At 34.4% G+C, this 19,688-nt stretch overlaps 1 protein-coding gene across 2 annotated transcripts in view; it reads right to left on the bottom strand.

The window, feature by feature from the left end:
• The window catches only part of IPO8 (importin 8), a 70,489-nt gene that overhangs the window by 30,137 nt on the left and 20,664 nt on the right, over positions 1-19,688 (bottom strand). For both annotated transcript variants that reach the window (XM_078339005.1, XM_035255929.3), the window contains 10 exons: positions 19,051-19,135; positions 16,840-16,974; positions 14,772-14,871; positions 11,755-11,831; positions 11,313-11,429; positions 10,802-10,891; positions 9,389-9,554; positions 8,210-8,370; positions 7,048-7,173; positions 2,977-3,043 (listed from right to left, as the gene is read on the bottom strand). In XM_078339005.1, the coding sequence (XP_078195131.1) occupies positions 2,977-3,043; positions 7,048-7,173; positions 8,210-8,370; positions 9,389-9,554; positions 10,802-10,891; positions 11,313-11,429; positions 11,755-11,831; positions 14,772-14,871; positions 16,840-16,974; positions 19,051-19,135 (1,124 nt within the window). The remainder of the gene's footprint in view (positions 1-2,976; positions 3,044-7,047; positions 7,174-8,209; positions 8,371-9,388; positions 9,555-10,801; positions 10,892-11,312; positions 11,430-11,754; positions 11,832-14,771; positions 14,872-16,839; positions 16,975-19,050; positions 19,136-19,688) is intronic.

The raw sequence follows: 19,688 nt of genomic DNA, 5'->3' as shown, positions 1-19,688 counted from the left end.
ATCACTGAGCAAAACTAGTATTCACCCTGGAAACTTGATTAAAGTTTCTATACTTAAAACTTAATATATTCAAAAGCTAGCAACAGATACTTCCCTTACTGAAAGCAAAATAAAATGAAAATTACAAATATTGAGAAACAATTTATGTAAGAAAATCACTTGAAAAATAAATTATCTAAATACAGAATTTCTAAAAGTTCTAGCATGGCGCTGGCATAAAAACAGACACACAAACCAATGGAACCGAATACAAAGCCAAAAAAATCTATCTACCCATTTAGGGTCAATTAATTTTCAACAAAGATGCCACTAACACTCAATGGAGAAAGGACAGTTTCTTCAATAAATGGCACTAAATATCCATTTGCAGAAAATGAAATTAGACCCTCATCTTACACCATAAACAAAAATCTACTCGAAGTGGATTAAATACTTAAGCTTTAAGACCTGACATGATAAAACTACTAGAAAAAACCGTAGGGGAAAAGCGCCATGGAAACTTAGAACACTGGTCTGGAGAATGATTTTTTTTTTTTTTTTTTTATATGAGGATATAATCCCAAAGCACACAAAACAAAAGCAAAAACAAACAGGACTGCATCAAACTAAAAGGCTTTTGCATAGCAAAGAAAACAATCCACAGAGTGAAGAGACAACCTCCAGAATGAGAGAAAGTATTTACAACCTATATCAGAGGAAGATTTAATATCCAAAATATATAAGGAACTCAAACCACTCAGAAGAGAGAAAATAACCCTATTTAAAAACGGGCAAAGGATCTGAATGGCTATTTCTCAAAAGATAACATACAAATGGCCAGTAAGTATACAAAAAAATATTTAACATCACTAATCATCAGGGAAATGCAAATCAAAGTCACAATGAGGTATCACCCTCATATCTATGAGGATGGCTATTATCAAAAAGACAAAAGTTAAATGCTGGAGCGGATACAGAGAAAAAGGAAATTGTTGTATACTCTTGATGGGAGAGTAAAAACAGCCATCGTAGAAAGCAGTATGGAGGTTCCTCAAAAAAATTAAAAATAGAATTACCATATGATCAAGCCATCCTAGTACTGCATATATCAAAGAAATTAAAATCAGGATCTTAAAGAGATAATGTGCCCTCCTATGTTCACTGAAGCATGTTCCACAATAGCCAAGATATGAAAATACCTAAGCGTTCACTGACAAATGAACAGATAAAGAAAATGTGGTATATATACATGAGAGAATACTAGTCCACCTTAAAAAAAAAAAAAATCCTATTATTTGCAATAACAGAGATGAACACACTATGCTAAGTGAAATAAGCCAGAACAGAACTTACAGAAATTCTTTTATTAATTAGAGGCCACAGTTTACATCAAGGTTCATTCTTTATACATTTGTCAAAACCCTTAGAATGAACATTGCATTGTTCATTCTAAGGGTTTTGACAAATGTATAATGACATGTGCTCATCATTATTGAATCATACAGAGAAGTTTCACTGCCTAAAACTTCTGTGATCTACCTATTCACCCTTCCCTCCCTCCCATCCCCAAGCCCTGGCAACCACTGGTCTTTTTACTGAAAGACGTACTTTTAAAAAATATCTATTTTTGAATTGACAAAATAAAAATTGTATATATGATGTATATACCATGTTGAAATATGTGTATTTTGTGGAATGGCTAAATTTGGCTAATTATCACATCCATTATTTCACATGCTTTATTGTGGTGACACCACTCAAAATGTACTCTTAGCAATTTTCAAGTATATAATATATTGTTAACTATGGTCACCATTTTGATCAACATCTCCCCTCCCTTGACTTCCTGCTAACCACATTCTGTTCTCTCTTTCTCAGAGTTTGAGTGAGAGCACATGGTATCTGTCTTTCTACGCCTGGCTTATTTCACCTAGCATAACGTCCTCCAGGTTCACCCATGTTGTCACAAATGACAGGATTTCCTTCTTTTTTAAGGCTGAATAGTATTCTACTGTTCATATCTACCACGTTATATATTCAAGAACTATTCAAATATTATTCACATATATTAGCAGTGCATGTTCAATTTTTTACCAACAGAGTGAACAATAAAAAGCCTGGAGACAAACGCTCTTAATTAGAGACATGCTTTTCCTGCATCCCTCTGAGTACTACACAGCTTGCATCTCTCTCACACCCACATGATACAGAGCTAGCACCTTCAAAATGCTTGAATACAATGGAAGAGTTGCCTACTCTGCAAAATTCCCATCAGCTTGTAACATCTAGTATTAGTTACTGATTCTACTCAGAATTCAGCTATTATAAGAGCTAATAGGACAATTAATTCAAACTTTTTTTTGAGACAGGATCTCACTCTGTTGCCCAGTGGGAATGCAATGGGACAATCATGACTCATTGCAGCCTCTACCTGCAATGAATCATGCAGGCTCAGGTGATCCTCCCACCTCAGCCCGTTGAGTAGCTGGAACCACAGGCACATGCCACCACACTCAGCTAATTTTTTGGAGAGACAGTGTTTCACCACGTTGCACTGGCTGGTCTTGAACTTCTAGGCTCAAGCAATCCACCCACCTCAGCATCCCAAACTATTGAGCTTACAGGCATGAGCCTCTGTGCCCAGCCATTTCACATTTCTGAATTTAAAAAAAAAAAAAAGCCTATCAAACATTTTTCAATCCCAGATTAAAGTAACCTTAACTAAACCTCATCCCAGTTCATTTCTAGCAATGTGCAATTTAAAATTATCTGTCTTTTAAAATTCCAAGATCAAAAAGTCTTAACTGGATGTATAATTTATCTCTGAATTAAAATACAGATATTTAACACCAGAAAAGACATCCAAAAACTGAAGTGAATATGTTTCTCTTTCCCAATATTGTCTAACTTCTTAAATCTGAAGGGCTAAAATTATACTTCGAGTTAAAATTTTTAAACATTTTTCAATTTATCTTTTTATTCAACTTTTGAACTTACCAATTACACGTTTATGCAGAACAAGATCAATGATCCGTAGACAGATATTCTCTAACTGTTGCGTAATCTAAAGATAAATTTTAAATATTAAGCTTGAAACTATAATGCTTAATATATAAATTTAATATTCTGCCAATAACAATATCAACAGGACATTTTTGAGACAGTAACTTAACAATTCTAAATTTCATGTGAAAAGCTGAACAAGAAAGAATAATCAGAAAATTTTGAAAAATAGACTAATGACAGAAATGGGGTTAAATCTATAACAAACTTAACAGTTCATATTAGTTCCTTACCATATAATTTTATACCAAAATAAATTCCTAATGGATAGAAGATTCCAATGTAGAAAAATAAATCATAAAAAAATAGAATAAAAAGAATTCTTGTATCCTGAAAAGGGAAAGTGACTCAAAGGCCAGAAATATGAAAAACATGAAATCATCTGACTAAAAAATTTAAAAATTTTAAGTCAAAGACAAATGAAGAAGTGAGTGAAATATTTTCAAATGGTATCACGAAGATCAAATCCCACTTACATGAAATTAATGAATTTTTTAAAGTTGAAAAATACAATAGAAGACAAATGTGTTTTTTAAATAATCTTTGCCTGTGTTTATAAAAAGATGTTCATTATAATACATGGTAAGAATACAAATTCCAAGTGCAACATTAACAGTCTTGACCTATCAAGACTGGCAATGATTAAAATTATGGGGCTCGGAAGACAGACCCTGTGTGTATATTGATTTGTGGAGTATAAATGGTAGAAACGCTGAAGGACAAGTTGGCAACATCCTTCAAACTTACCCATAAAAATATGATGCAACCCAGCAATTCCACTTCAAGGAATTTACCCTTCAGACATATTATGTGTGCAAAATGACATATAAAAGGCCATTCACTTCAGCAATGTTTGTGATTACTATCAATCAAATGTCCATTTAAACAAGAGACAGTCAAAGTATATCCACTAAACAGAGACTGGTAAAATAAATTTGACACATCATACAAGGGAATATTAGGCAACCACTAAAAATACATAACTTTATTAACATGGAAGGATCAACAAGATCTGTTAGGTAAAAAATAACAAAAACTGTGTATAGTATGCTATTATTTTCATAAAAGAAAAATATATACATTCACTTTTTGCTTATATGTTAATAGAAAATCTCCAGAAAGACACAAAAACCTGATTAAAAAAAAAAAAAAAGGAAAAAGCAACTACTTCCAGAGAGGAGAATTAGATAGCTGGGGAGCTGAGTGAGAAGGTAAAATTTCACTGAATTTTCTTTTCACATCTTTTGATTTTTTTCATCACTTTTGTATTAAATATTTTTAAATGTTAAAATCCATGGTGGGTTACATTTTTCATGTAAATGTCCTATTTCTACTGTCAAATATATTCTAATATTCAACTTAAATTACCGTCTTAAGGTTCAAATGATCCAAAATTTCCCAGTTTAAAATACTGTCAATATGCTTAAAACCATTCAACAAAAATGGATATGCTTAAGCACCTATTTTAGATCACAATTTTGTGTTTCATACATTATTTGTCAGTGTTTCATAAATGTGGTGTTTCCTTTTAAGGAAATAATTGTTTTCTATGTTTGCTTTCAGTAAGCCAAAGCTCAAAATCTTGTTCAGGATACCAAGATTCCAGTTGGTTTTGTCTGTAATTATCCATGCCCTTGTTGGTAAAGCCATTTAGCTGAAGGCTTTAGGTTTTTTTGTCTAAGGATGCAGTATTCGTGTGTGTCAATTTTAATGCACACCTCTCTAATCACAGTAAGTTCACATGTCCCTTGAACACTATTTGGAATTCAAAATAAATTTAACGTCAAGAGAAAGAAATAAAAACAAAAAGATGCTGTATTGTTTTTAAACTATCCCTGCAGCTCATTCTACTACTCCCCAAACACACTTGTGAAAACTGGACGAGGTGATTTCTAAGGTCTCTTCAAATTTAAAATACAAGTCCTAAGTATAAGACAAAAGAACTATCCCTTAAATTTACTTTCCTTTAATTTGGAACATCTCACTATTGCCAAGAGGATCATCTAGTTTCAATATAGAAGGATGCAAAAATAAAATAATAAAAATTAACATTAAGCCCTTTAGGCAAATGAAGACTAGTCTAGAAGAATATCAAGCCATTTTTAAGAAGCAAGTCAGCTGGATGCAGTGGCTCATGCCTGTAATCCCAGCACTTTGGGAGGCCGAGGCAGATGAACCATTTGAGGTCAGCAGTTCCAGACCAGCCAGGCAGATATGGTGAAACCCCGTCTCCCCTAACAATAGAAACATTAGCCAGGTGTGGTGGCAGGCAGCTACTTAGGAGGCTAAGATAAGAGAATCACTTGAACCAGGAGACCAAAGTTGAAGTGAGCTGAGATTGTGCCACTGTACTCCAGCCTAGGCAACAGAGCAAGACTTGTCCCCAAAAAAAAAATTAAGAAAAAAAAACAAGTCATCTTCCATTGGCATGTGATAAACACAGGATAAACCAACAGATACATGGTTTAACAATGCTATTTAAAGAAGTAGCAGCAGCCGGGCAAGGTGGTTCGTGCCTGTAATCCCAACACTTTGGGAGGCCAAGGTGGGCAGATCACCTGAGGTCAGGAGTTCAAGACCAGCCTGGCCAACATGGTGAAATCCCATCTCTGCTAAAAATACAAAAATTAGCTGGGTGCAGTGGTCCATGTCCCAGCTACTTGGGAGGCTGAGGCAGGAGAATGGCTTGAACCTGAAAGATAGAGGTTGTAGTGAGCCAAGATCACACCACTGCACTCCAGCCTGGGTAACAGAGTGAGACTCTGTCTCAAATAAATAAATGAGACAGTCTCAAATAAATAAAAAGTAGTACCTGCTTCCTAAGCGCTCACCTTGTAAAACAATAACTGCCATAATTGCCAAACAAGTCAACTTGCACTCACAGAAGCAATAAACAAAACCTAATTTGAGTTCAGGAGCAGCCATGCGATACATGGGAAGGAGCTACAGGTTTTAAATGGGGATAAACTGATACATTATCAAAATGATCTGACTACAAACCCAAATGTACAAGTTACTAGCTCTGGAACCAGAAGCAAGTTTCTTAAATCCACCTGAACTTTGTTTTCCACTTCTGTAAAACAGACTAACACTACCTGTGCCATCTATGTCATGGTGGCCTTAGTAAGATCATATCAGCTGATGGATGTGAAAGCGCTAGATAAATAGATGTATAAAGCCTTACCCCAATAACACTCTGGAATTCAGTTTAGGAAATATGCTTTTCAGCTCTTTCTTTTATTCCTCTCCACTTCTGCAGTACTTGTTATATCAGAATCCTGTTCCATTACCTAACATTTGCCACTGTGTGTTGAACAGCTGTCTGTCACTCTCTTCCAAGAATTCTACATTGTTGGTTCCCAGAAATCTGGGCTTATTTCTTTTTGTTTTTTGCTTTTTTGAGACACAGTCTCACTCTGTCACCAGGCTGGAGTGCAGTGGTGCGATCTCCGCTCACTATAACCTCCGCCTCCCAGGTTCAAGCCCTCCAGCCTCAGCCTCCTGAGTAGCTGAGACTACAGGCACATGCCACCATATCCAGCTAATTTTTTGTATTTTCTATAGAGACAGGGTTCCACCATGTTGGCCAGGATGGTCTCGATCTCTTGACCTTGTGATCTGTCCTCCTTGGCCTCCCAAAGTGCTAGGATTACAGACGTGAGCCACCGTGCCCGGACAAACTGGGCTCATTTCTTATTCATTTGGTATTCCCCAAGAACCTAGCCTGGCACATAGCAGATATGATTCACTGAACTCAAGTTAATATAAAGGGATGTACTATATACTTTATAATATTTACAACATTATAATATTACAAATATGATAATGTAATATTATAATGTTACTCATTTTAATGTTTCTTTTAAATTTGAGGGCAATTTTTTAAAGCACAGCAACATAACTAAGTAGCAATTTAAAAGTCAAGACTTCAAAATTCATGCCTGCTGATCAAATAAATTACAGTTAAATGCTACTACTATGTCATAGACCACAAAGAAATCTCACCTCTTTATGATCTTCTACAACTGTTAAGATAGTATCAATGGTATGTAAAATTCCCATAGCCATTACTGTTTTGTCTTCAACTTCTTCATATTCATCACTTTGAAGAACCTTGCCAAATATCTCAGCCTATGAAAATAACATTAAAGTATTCCGCAATTAGTAGTACTGTGATGTCCCCCCTTTATAGAAGTAAGCAAAATGGCAGTGTCACACATCTAAAGTCTGCATTGCTCAAATTTTGAAGTCTGTACTTTGCTGACTGAATCATCTCTCTTCTTATAATAATAGAATCTGTCATGTTTTAAATATAGCTATTTACACTAGCTATTATATCCAGAGGGCTAACATTTAACTTCTGGTTATCACTAAGCAAATAAAATCACAATCTGGGACAAGTGAAATCAAGTAATAAAAGAAAAATGTGATAGAAGATTGAGAAGTCAAGGAATCACTTAGAAAATGAAACAAAAAGAACAGACATGGAAAATAGGAGGAAAAGTTTTTAAAAAATGTTAGAGATACAGTCCAGGTGTGATATTCTACATCAGGAAATATAGAACAGAAAAAAATAGTAAGGAGAAATGTATCAAAAAAGTAAAACACTAAATTGCCCCAAACTGAAGGAAATGAGTTTTGTGATTCAAAGTCCAGAAATTAAAAATTTAGAAGGCACATTATAAAATTTCAGAATATTCTAGATGAAAGAGATTAATCCTAAATGTTATTAAACTCTAATTAACTATAGAAATATCAGAGTAATTTTTATATCTATACTTCAACTACAGTCATGCATCGCTTAACAGGGATATATTTTGAAAAATATGTCATTAGGTAATTTCATCCTTGCTTGAATGTCATTGAGTGTACTTAGGCAAATCCAGATGGCATAGCCTATTTGGCCACAAACTGTACAGTTTGTTTTAGTGACTACTTAGGCAATCATGACACAATGGAAGTGTTTGTATCTAAACACAGAAAAGTTACAGTAAAAACACGGTATTATAATCTTAGAAGCACACCATTGTATATGCAATCTGTCATTGACCAAAATGTTGTTATGCAGCACATGACCGTACAAATTAAACTGAACTCCGTATTTGGAAGTTTATTTAGATTACTCAAGGTTTCTAAACCAAATTAACATAAAACTGCCCAGTCTTACCAAGTGTTGGGTCATATCAACAGCAATTGAGGCTACCTCTTGACTGTATTCACATATCATCTTCTGGATGACATTAGTAACATCATCATTTTCTGTCTCTCTAACAATGTGCAACAGTTCCTGCATAATAGGCCTCACATGTGGCTTCATATATTCCTTAGCTAATTCAATAAAACAAACAAAAGTAATAAAAATTACCATGCCCAGATGATAAAAGGAATTAACTTGGTCACAAGGTAAAGTGACCCAGGGTAATACCTAAATTAGGTTCTAGAGACACACTTTCTTTGCGGTAAGTTACAAAGCTGTACCAAAATAATGTTCACCAACATATCAATTTCCCAAGTGTAATATAAGGATAAGAAGTTCTGCACAGGAGAGAACTGTCCTGTGCAGAAACTGTCCCAAAATACTAATAGCCCCCACTGAAAAATTCTGATTATACATACACTGTGTCATCAGAATGACTTGTAAAACACTAATCAGTTCTCACAAGTTATAAAAAAAAAAAAATCATGTACATGAAGACTATCCCGAATACTGATGGGGCCCCTTCCCTGCCCCAGGCCATCTCTACCACCCTCCGACGCCGTATATACAATAGCCAATCCTCCCCTTGAAACACTGTTGAATAGAGGCAAATTAGGTTCATATTCCTCATAAAGCTGAACTTAATTTCAAAGGTTTATTTGAACTTTGATCAGAATATTCTGACATTCTGAACAAATGAGATGTCTGCTATCACTCACTAAAAATACTACTTGCAACTTTCAAAACTAGGGGAATCATATAGAGTCCTAGAGGTGAAAGGAATCATAAAGTCATCCAGTCCAACTCCCCTAAACTTAAATATGTGGAAACCTGAACCTCGACAGATCATGCACCTTGCCCAGGTTTCCATGGCAAGTTAGAAGCAAAATCAAAACCGGGCCCAGGTCTTTCTACACTCAGCCTACCCTAGAGCCCCACAGTAATTAACATGTTTTTTAATCTAAAATTTTGAAAACTGCAGTCAATAGGAACACCTAAAAAGGACAATATTAAACCCCTATAGAATTCTGAGAGGGCAAAAGCTCAGAATTCCAAACTCTGAACCCTCAGACATGGAGATTCATCTTTATTAGGGAAGAAAGTAAATGAAGTATTTGAGAAAACTTCTAAAAGGTATTTTGGCTTTACCTTGTATCTGGTTAGAAATTAAGGACTGAAGAGCAAGGGCAGCTTCAACTTTGACAGGCATCTCTTTATCTTCAATCAGGCTCTTCTTTGCTAATTCAACTGCATTTCTTAGATTGAGCTCATTATGGAACTTCAAAGAACTAAATGCATGAAGTACCCAGCAAGACTGTATTATTTTAAAAAGCAAGTAGGGCGCTATTAGGATTATAGCATTCTGTAATAACGTCACACATATAAGAACCTCTTAGTAAAATATCACTAATTCTACAAAGAAATGTTTGCTTTTGGGGGTAACATAGTAGCCTTAGTTTCTAACTTCTACATCCCCCTCTTTTTATAAGAAAGGCATTTTCATTACTTCTAGATTACCTATATGCAATAACATTTTTCACAGGAAAGAGAAAAAGAAGTCAAATACATCTTTGGAAAAAAAAACCCTGTTTATGCTTTTAATAAATATTATAACTTGTAATTAATTTGTTATATGTAAAAGCAACTCCAAACCAGTATCTGAAAGTCATTTGTCACACTTAGAAAAAACATTTTCCCTTACACTAACTGGTTTAGCAAACTTCTATTTTTTTCCACTCACATAAGGTTTTTAAACCTGGTATAGATCATCACCTTTGAACTATTAGATCACAGAATCATTATTATTTTATTTTACTCTCCGTGTGCATCAAACACAATCAACAATTAATTTTAGTTACTAAAGACTTCTAGCAAGAGAATTACAATTCATATAACTTCTCAAAGTGCCCTCAGAATCCCTAGTTCACATTTGCCCAAATATTTCTCTAGTAACTATTATTTCATAAAATGCTTTCTAATGTACATTGTTAATATATGTTGTTTTTAGCAAGACATTTTTTGTGTTGATATATTTACAAAAAGAAATATTAGGCTCTTGAACAAAAGTCCTGTTTCTATTTCTCCATAAAATATACGGATTCTAAAAGAATATACACAAAGAGCACAAGTAATTTCACATGGATTATTCTCTCCATTTTACTAAGGCAAATCTAACTAATATACTGAAAATCAAATTCAAGTTCTTAGCTGAACTAGAATTTCATGTCATTTTATACACAAGATAAATCCATTTATGAATTTAAGTGGTACCACTGCTATAAAATCATCTTTCTCATTGCAAGTTTTACATATACAGCAAGTGAAGCTGGGGTGACAAATGAAATAAAACTAGCAGGAAATAAAATCCATAAATCTTTTCTTTCATAGGTTTTCCTTTATTCAGCTGATGTGACCACAGCAGACATTTAATTGACTCTATTTCATCTCAATATGTGGTAAAAGGTCCATTTATCTAAAAACATTTATTTGAATAATTATGAAGATTTAAGATACATAACAGAAATATGAAAAACTTATTTAACAGAAATATGAAAAACTTACTCTAGCTCGAAGATATCCCAGGTTAGACAATAATAATGGAAATACATGATTTTGTAGAAACAACTCCATTTGGTCCTTGAATAAACTCTTCTATTAAGAAATAAATTTTAACTTATCAATGTCTTTTTCATATGTAAGAATCACTTCCTAATCAAGTATATTTATTATGACTTGCTGTTAATATTACTTCCAATTATAATTTGGTACAATCATTTGACCTATATAGTGCATGTTTTAAAACAAGACAAATATTACCTTAGATCAGTTTGATATTGATTTTGTAGAAATAAGATATTTTGTATCCCTTTCACATAGCAACAGTTTCATACTGAAAACTTAAACGGTCAAATTTCCTTTTTAGTTAAAGAAATAGGTGACAGAAAGGAGGATATTTGTCAACTCAATTATCCAAAAGTAGTCACCAGCTTTAAATTAACCATAACTTTCATATTCTGTCATTTGCCTGGGCTTTACAAGGTTATTAAGTAAATTAAATTTTGATTATCTTAACCTTCAATAAAATCTCAGCTAGAGAACCAATCACATGCAGGGCTCCATCTTTCTTCCTAGGGTCAAAGCTCGGGTCTGTTAGGATTTGATAACAGAATGCCATCATTTTTGGCAACACCTAAAGAAACAGAAGAATCCACTTTAGTCTGCATGAACTTGCACTGTCTTACTATAGTATTAACTATGATGCACAAATTTTAAAAAATAAAGCCATTTTATTATGTTTCATCAAGCAACTATAAGCTCAATATGAAAGGTGCAATTTATTAAGAACACAAAATAACCATGATACACTTTCCCCTTACCAGTACAGAAAAAAATTTCTTAAGGCAACAAGTTATAACAAATAACAATATAATTTCTCAAATACTAGGGATTTACTAGAGTATCAAATCAACAGAGGTCACCTTTTAGTTTTGGATTTAAAAAGAAAAATGAAATACCTCTTTTCTTTTCTTTGCAGCAGTATATAAGAGAGTCTGGGCTGCTGTGGTGGGAGAAGCATAGTCTTCAAAAATATCTAAGATTTTAAAAGGTTAAAACCATGTTAGTAAAAATATACTTAATTGTTCCAGATTTTACAACTGACTGACCACTATTCCAAACCAAAAAAATAAAACCATTCACATATGACACTGGTTGATGGCACTAAAAAGCTAAAGATAAACAGTGGCACCACAACTTCTCTGTCTCCTGCACAATAATGTTCTTCAAACTCTATAGGTTGTCCTTTCAAACTATTATACTGAAGAAAACAATGCATTTGCACATCTGTTTCACTGAGGAAAGGGAAAGTGCTTTATCTCTATCAAAAAACAACAAAAATTTACTCAGTTCTTACTTTGTGCCAGGCACTGTTCTACGCCCTGGGGATCAAAGATCAAACAAAAAAGGTTCTCACGGAGCTTACGTTGTGAAAAAGAAACAAATTATACAGATGTACACACATAAGTCAGGCGAAGAACAAATGTAGAACAGGGTGAAGAAACAGAGTGACAGAGTATGGGGTGCTAGTTTAAACAGGGTGTCAGGGAAAGCCTCTCCAACTCTGTTAAGGTAAATTTAAGCAGAAATTGAATGAAATGAGGGAGAAAGCAATCCATGGATAAAGCACTCCAAGTGGAGGAAACAGCAAGTATAAAAGCCTTGAGGGATTGCTAGGACCATGCTTGGCTCTGTCAATATGTAGGTTCAGCAGGTCATCCATGGACAGTTGTTGAATATATACCTACCTAAAACTTAATGTATCACTTAATACCATGAACATTTTCACAAATTTCAGAACAGGCAGTTTACCTAAGAAACTGAAATCTTGAAAGGTATCTGATATGCCCTTGTTTAAATATAAAAGATAAAACCAAAAGTAAGTCTACCCCAAAATGCAAAATACAGACATAAAAAGAACATTTTTGGAGTACTGTACTTACTCTGTGCCAGGCAGTATGCTACAGTTTTAGAAGCATCTAGTATTCTACGCTAAGCAGTTAGTTCATGTGTATTAAACCATTTAATCCTCCTAGCATAATTATCATCACGTTTGATAGCTGAAAGCACTTCATTTTAGAAAGGTTAAAGAACCCATCCACGGTCACACAACAAGTGACCACCCCAGCATTCGTAACCAGGCTATCTTAACATCAAAGCCTGGGCTCTTGTTAGTTTTTACCAAATCAAAAAACGTTAGTAGGGGAAATGGGGAGATGTTGGTTAAAGAGGAGATAAAAAGAATAAACTAAAACATTATTATTAATATCAGTCAATACATTTAGATAGAAATGCTTTGTTTCACATAAGTAACTGCAAGTCACAAACATAGAAAATACAGAAACTGTTCTTCCCTGTGGTTACCCAAAAGTAAAATACAAATAAAAGCTACTGCATTCCAGTCTACCAGAGGAAATTATTAAAGAAAACACTCCATTTAGTCAGTCTTGAGCTACCCATATCCTCTTTTAAACAATAAAATGTGAATTCCCACTGTTAATCAACTGACATAGTTCTTATTTTCTAAAATTTATATATATTTTCTAATATTTATACCTATCTTATCAGACATGAAGAATATGTAAAATAATGGCAGCTCTCTGAAAGCTAAACAAATACTCTGTACATCACAAAAACACATAGGTATTATAAAAGAAGTAAACACTAAAAGAATGCCTTGCAAGGCAGGAGGATCACTTGAGCCAGGAGTTCAAAACCATAAAGAGACCCCATCTCTCCAAAAAATAATTAGCCAGGTCTGGTGGCACATGCCTGTGGTCCCAGCTACTTGGAGGCTGAAGTGGGAGGATCACTGGAGCCTGGGAGGTCAAGGCTGCAGAAGGCTGCAGTGAGCTCTGATTATACCACTGCACTCTAGCCAAGAAAAAAAAAAAGATAGAAGAAAGACTGGCTAATCACTCAAAGCAAACTAGAAAAACAAAGGCATAAGAAAGGGGGAATAGTAAATTACACATGAATAATGATTCTCAAAAGAAAAGGAGAATAGAGAAATAAAGCAGATAGTAAATATTTCTCATTCGTTCGCTTTTCCTATACTTTGTCTCCAAGAGAAAAGGGGGTTCCTCAGTTACTGAATCCAATAATACAAACACAAAGCTCTGTAAAAACAAAGCCCAACAAACTAACAATGTAGCAGTAGATTTAGCTTATATAGCTAAATACACCTGGCTCAACTAAGTGGAAAGTACTGCTTTGTCACAGCACTTCAGTATGCAGTGCTAGATTTAGCAATTATCTGTTTCAACATTTATTGAAGGCATACTGGAGGCTAAGCACAAGATAGAAAATGCAAAATAAAGCAAATAAATAAGATAAAATTTCTGTCCTCAGAAAGCTTCTAAGTTGTGGTAGATAGATAGGCAAATTAATATTTTGCTATATTAAGTGCCTGAGTGTTCCCTGAAGCAAGTAATACAAACTGGGAATAAATCAGATCACCTACATGGATCACCAGCTTCCAGGAAGATCCAAGCTAAAAGGACACCCAAAGAATTGGGCCACACACAGTGGGGCCCCCATATGTAATTTTTGTCCCTTGTAGAACACTTAATCTCTAAGATAAGCAGGCAAACCAAATAGGGGTACCACTAAAATATGCAGAAATCCAAAGTATTTCCCACATGAGAACAACCCAATCTATCAATGAGTCTCCCAAAAGGCACAAAAAGTAAAGGGTCCCTGCATAGCAGCATCACAACAGTATAAGCAACAGATAGCTCAATGGGAACATCAGCACCCATAAGAGAGATGAATGAAGTGGCTTTTCATCTCCCACATCAGAAGACCTCAAGTTCTTTAGTTCAGCAAAATAACATCAAACTCTCAAAGTTTCAGATTATATCATGCAAAGCAGAATCCGGGGGATTTAACAAAGTAATATAATTTGCTTAAAAATAAAAATTTCGTTATATTACTTTACATATCCAGGAACTGATGAGAAAACCATCTCAATTACCAAATTTCATCCTTATATACTCATACGGATCTTCTTGCCACATCTCTTCATCCTCATCTTTATAACACATCACAGAAAAAATCACATCTTCAGAGATATTCTAAAATGAGAGAAAAAAAAGTAACAAATGGGTATAGGCTATTCAGGTTTGAGGAATACTAATAACGTATTTGTTGACAGTCTTTATGATGTTAGTTTTCCAAACTCTGTGTGTAAAATGCCAAGTCAAGGTTATATTTACTATTATAATTCCTGTTTTGAAATTTTTTTTTAACATTTCCATTTTGGTCCTAAATGTCCATGTATTAACAATATTAAAGGGCCAGATACTTCTTTGGAAGGCCAAGGGCAGAAGGATCACTTGAGGCCAAGAGTTCAAGATCAGGCTGGGCACTTAGCAAGACCCCATCTTAAAAAAAATATATAAAAACTTAGCCAAACACGGTAACATACATCTTGGAGGGTCTCCTGAGCCCAGAAGCTCCAGGCTGCAGTGAGCTACAATCATGTCACTGCAGTCCAGCCTGTATGACAGACTCAGTTCAAAAAAAAAAAAATGAAATTTTATTTTCTTCTATTTTTCAAAAAACTAATTTCCTATTCTACAAATGTAGGTTTTAGGTAGAGAAAAGTCAAAGCTACTAGCCTTACTGTGCACTGCTACGAATGCTCTATGAAGCCATTTGATGCTCTAACAACTATTTATATAAAAACAGGATTATCCCTTGCCACTTATTCCAAATTAAACAATTCTAAGAGAAAAAAAAATGCAGCCTAAAGATCAGCATTTTCTTATTCCTACTTCATAGCTATGTAAAAATAAAGCCGAAGGTATCAAGTAGAGAAGAAATGCTATCACAACTCACCCTTACTTTACAGGAACACAGCAAATGAAATCAGTATCTTCACTAATTGCAAAGAAATTATCACTATTTGATCAAAGGGATTAGGCAAATAGTTATTAAGATGTCTACATAAAACAGAGAAAAGGTATCTGTTGGTAAGATGGGTGATAACACTAAAATTCTATCCTGGACAGCAAACAGCAAAGTGCAAGATTTTTCTTTTCAGATATCATTTATAAAATTTAAGCATTCATAGTTTGGGAGAGGGTGGGTATTCAGTTCCTAACATTGCTGAATTATCCAATTATTTGTATACAAATAAGTATTTATTGATTAGTGGCCTATAATTTTCCATTCTCGTTTGTTCTTTAGCTAAGTAACAATGCTGAATTCTACCTTTCAGCAAACAATTAATACAGAAACAATTCTGCTACTACACTTAACAATCCAAGAAAAGAAACAAAAACCTTGCTCATACCTGCAAATAAAACCGTCACATATCAGGCTTCAATTACTGCAAAGTAACACTACCTTACTAGAGCCCTGGTAAGTTTTCAAAATGCTTTCACACAAAATACCTCATTTGATCCTAGCAACTTTTAGATAAGAAGGGTAGAAAAGCACTCTCTACCTTAATAGAGGAGAAAATGAGGCTTAATGAGATTAAGCAAGATCAAGTGAATCCAAGTCTCCCAACTCATAAAACTTGAAGGCTTCATTCCTCTCAAATGCTTAAATTTCTAAACCCTCTATAGTTGACATAAGACTTCACTCATTAGAAATTATTAATGGCATGGCCGGGTGCGGTGGCTCACGCCTATAATCCCAGCACTCTGGGAGGCCAAGGCAGGTGGATCACAGGTCAAGAGATCGAGACCATCCTGGTCAACAAGGTGAAACCCTGTCTCTACCAAAAATACAAAAATTAGCTCGGCATGGTGGTGCACGCCTGTAGTTGCAGCTACTCGGGAGGCTGAGGCAGGAGAATTGCTTGAACCCAGGAGGTGGAGGTTGCAGTGAGCCAAGATCATGCCATTGCACTCCAGTCTGGGTAACAACAGCAAAACTCCATCTCAAGAAAAAAAAAAAAAAAGGAAAGAAATTATTAATGGAAAAATGTAATATATAGTAAATGTAAAATATAGGATTAGTAATATTAAGTTTGTCTAGAAAACTTATTTTAACCAGAGAATAATTTTGGAGAACTGGTCTCTGACACTAACCTGTATGTGTGGCTTCATCTGCTTCCAAGTAATAGAATGAACCACCCCTTGGTTGAGATAGTTGAAGGCTTGCTGGAGAACACGGGGAGACACATATTCTTTCTGTCTGTATTGATCTAAAATTTTTAGTAGTACCTATAGGAAAATAGAAAACATAGAATAACATCAACAATTTCAAGGTTAAAAGGGGGAGGTGGCATTTTAGGCATGACCTAAAATTCAGAATCCATAGACGTAAAAATTAACAGATTTGGGAGAAAAATCAATATTTTGTAAGAAATCTCAGATAAACAGTTTTAATTATTAGATAGGTCCATGTTATATTGAACTAAACGGTGTCTCATCATAACTTCCGAGCAAACTCTGAATTTCTATTCTACTGCTACCTCTTCAAAATAAAAACTCCTGTTTAAAAATTACAATAGGTGATGGGGATGGAGGCAGCAAACCACATTGCCCTGTATGTACCTATGCAACAATCCTGCATGTTCTTTACATGTACCCCAGAACCTAAAATACAGTAAAATAATATATATATAAACCAAACATATAATTAAAGCTATAAAATGCAGAATAATTGAAAAAAATGAAAGTGATTATATAAATATGGGATCAAAGTAATAAGCTCTGGTACTTTCTAATTCTTAGTAAAGTTATATCTTTTCATAAGCAAATATGTACTGGCTAACATAATGATTAGGTTAGTTTTAGGGAGCACTTTATTGTCTTTATAAGGTATACAGCAATTTAGGTTCATAACATATATCTGCCAATTTAAAAAAAAAATTACAATAACAGATCTGACTAAATAAACATTAAAAACTTCCATACAACAAGAGACAGCACAAAGATGTTTCATTATTTGATAAAGGCTCCTTCAAATTGGAAGAGAAAAGTTGTTTGAAAAATTAGCATTAGCACAACTGATTAGCCCTCTGAAAAAATTTAAATTAACTCCCTAAACTTCACACCAAAATAAACTCCTGATGGGGAAATATTTTAACAATGACAAAAAATGATAGCACAGAATTCTTAAAGAAAATATGGGAGAATTTTCTTTTATAAGCTCAGATCACAGAAGGTCATTATAAACATAACACAACTGAGAAGTTATTTTTCTTAAACTGATTTAAAAAGTTATTTATAAGGAAATTTTTAAAAAATCTAGAGCCAAGCACAGCAATTCACGCCTATAATCCTAGCACTTTGGAAGGCCAAGTTGGGTGGCTCACTTGAGGTCAGGAGTTCAAGACCAGTCTGGCCAACATGGTGAAACCCCATGTCTACCCAATAATATAAAAAACTAGCCAAGTGGGGTGGTGTGTGCCTATAATCCCAGCTACTTGGGAGGCTGAGGCAGGAGAATCACTTAAACCCAGGAGGCAGGGGTTGCAGTGAGCCAAGATCGTGCCATTGCAGTCTAGCCTGGGGGACAAAGCAAGACTCTGTCTCAAAAAAAAGAAAAAAAAGAAATATAGAAACATCCTCTATATCATTAAAGCTTTTGCCTGTCTAATTAGTATTTGCTTCCTCAATTCAGCCCTGCTACAGCCAGTGGTCAATAATTAATAAATTTTATTTATTGAAATATGAACAAAAATATGATTTAAATGGCAATACTGATCAACCAGTCCTCATAGACCATTGTCCTTTGTAGCTTTTAAAACTTTTAAACATTAATAGCATCTTGGATTATTTCCAGAACTAATTTTCACTATATAGAATGATTCCCAAATTATAATTTTATAGAAACATTTAAGTTCTCAGCTGAGAGTCTTAACATCTAATAAATTCAACTATTCTTCATATAGACCAATTCATAGTATATAAGTCATCTAAAATAAAAGCTTAGAACAAAGAGGTGATGCCCAAAGAAATAATGATAAAAAACTTGTAAGAGGTCAGAGAATTAACAGAAGAACCCAGTGTAACACTGGTGACTGCTACACCACTATCAACTCAAAAGGTTTGAGTCACAGTCTACGATTCAGCTCTGGCGGTAGCTGTCTTAGGACATTTGGTTCTAAGACTAATTGCACTGTAAACTTTGGTTTTAAAAACAATTGCCTTGTAATAGACTCCCAGAACTGTCCTTTCATCCTCTATAAATATGTAATGAATTAATATGTTTGTAACCTACTTCCAATAGATAGAAATTACTTTACTTTCAGTAGTAACCATTCTTCTATTTAAGAAGCGTAAGTTTATTACCTGCTGAATGCCCACCGCATAGTTTTTCAAAAAGAATTCAGAAAATTCAAAGTATTCTTTTGTGACATTTCCTGGGCTTCCATATCTTAAAATACAAAGAGAAAATATTCAAATACTGTGAATTTTACAAACAGCATGCTTGCTACTTTAAATATAGTCCCTTATTTAAAGATGGATTGTATTAGGGCAGAAAACTAACACTGCCTTCTTTTTTGCACAAGCCACAAAATGAAATCAAGATAACCTGTACTTAGACTGTGGGCCATACTTTAAAGTTTCAGACAGAAGCTTTCACTTGCTAAACCAAGAGCTCCTACAGGGTGAATATTAGAAATTAAAAAGCTACAACTGACATAGATTTTTTCAATAAATGCTTTTAAAATTAAATGTGATTTTATAACAGAGTTGAGTGACCATGCAGCTTCTCGCATAATTCTTAGATATTATCAATAGGCTGAACAATGTTATTTTTCCAAGTTTTTCACAGAAGAATAAAAAAGATCCAGAGAACATTATCCACTTCATTATGATCTCTAAGCCACTGATTACAATTAAGCCTACTTTAAAAAGAGTGACTCTTGGCTCTGAGTGGCTCTAAAGACAAATAATCATATCTGATACTGAGATACTGACTGTAT

The sequence above is a fragment of the Callithrix jacchus genome, chromosome 9 (assembly GCF_049354715.1).
Source record: "Callithrix jacchus isolate 240 chromosome 9, calJac240_pri, whole genome shotgun sequence".
Lineage (NCBI taxonomy): Eukaryota > Metazoa > Chordata > Mammalia > Primates > Cebidae > Callithrix > Callithrix jacchus.
This window is presented reverse-complemented; position numbering and strand designations above follow the sequence as displayed.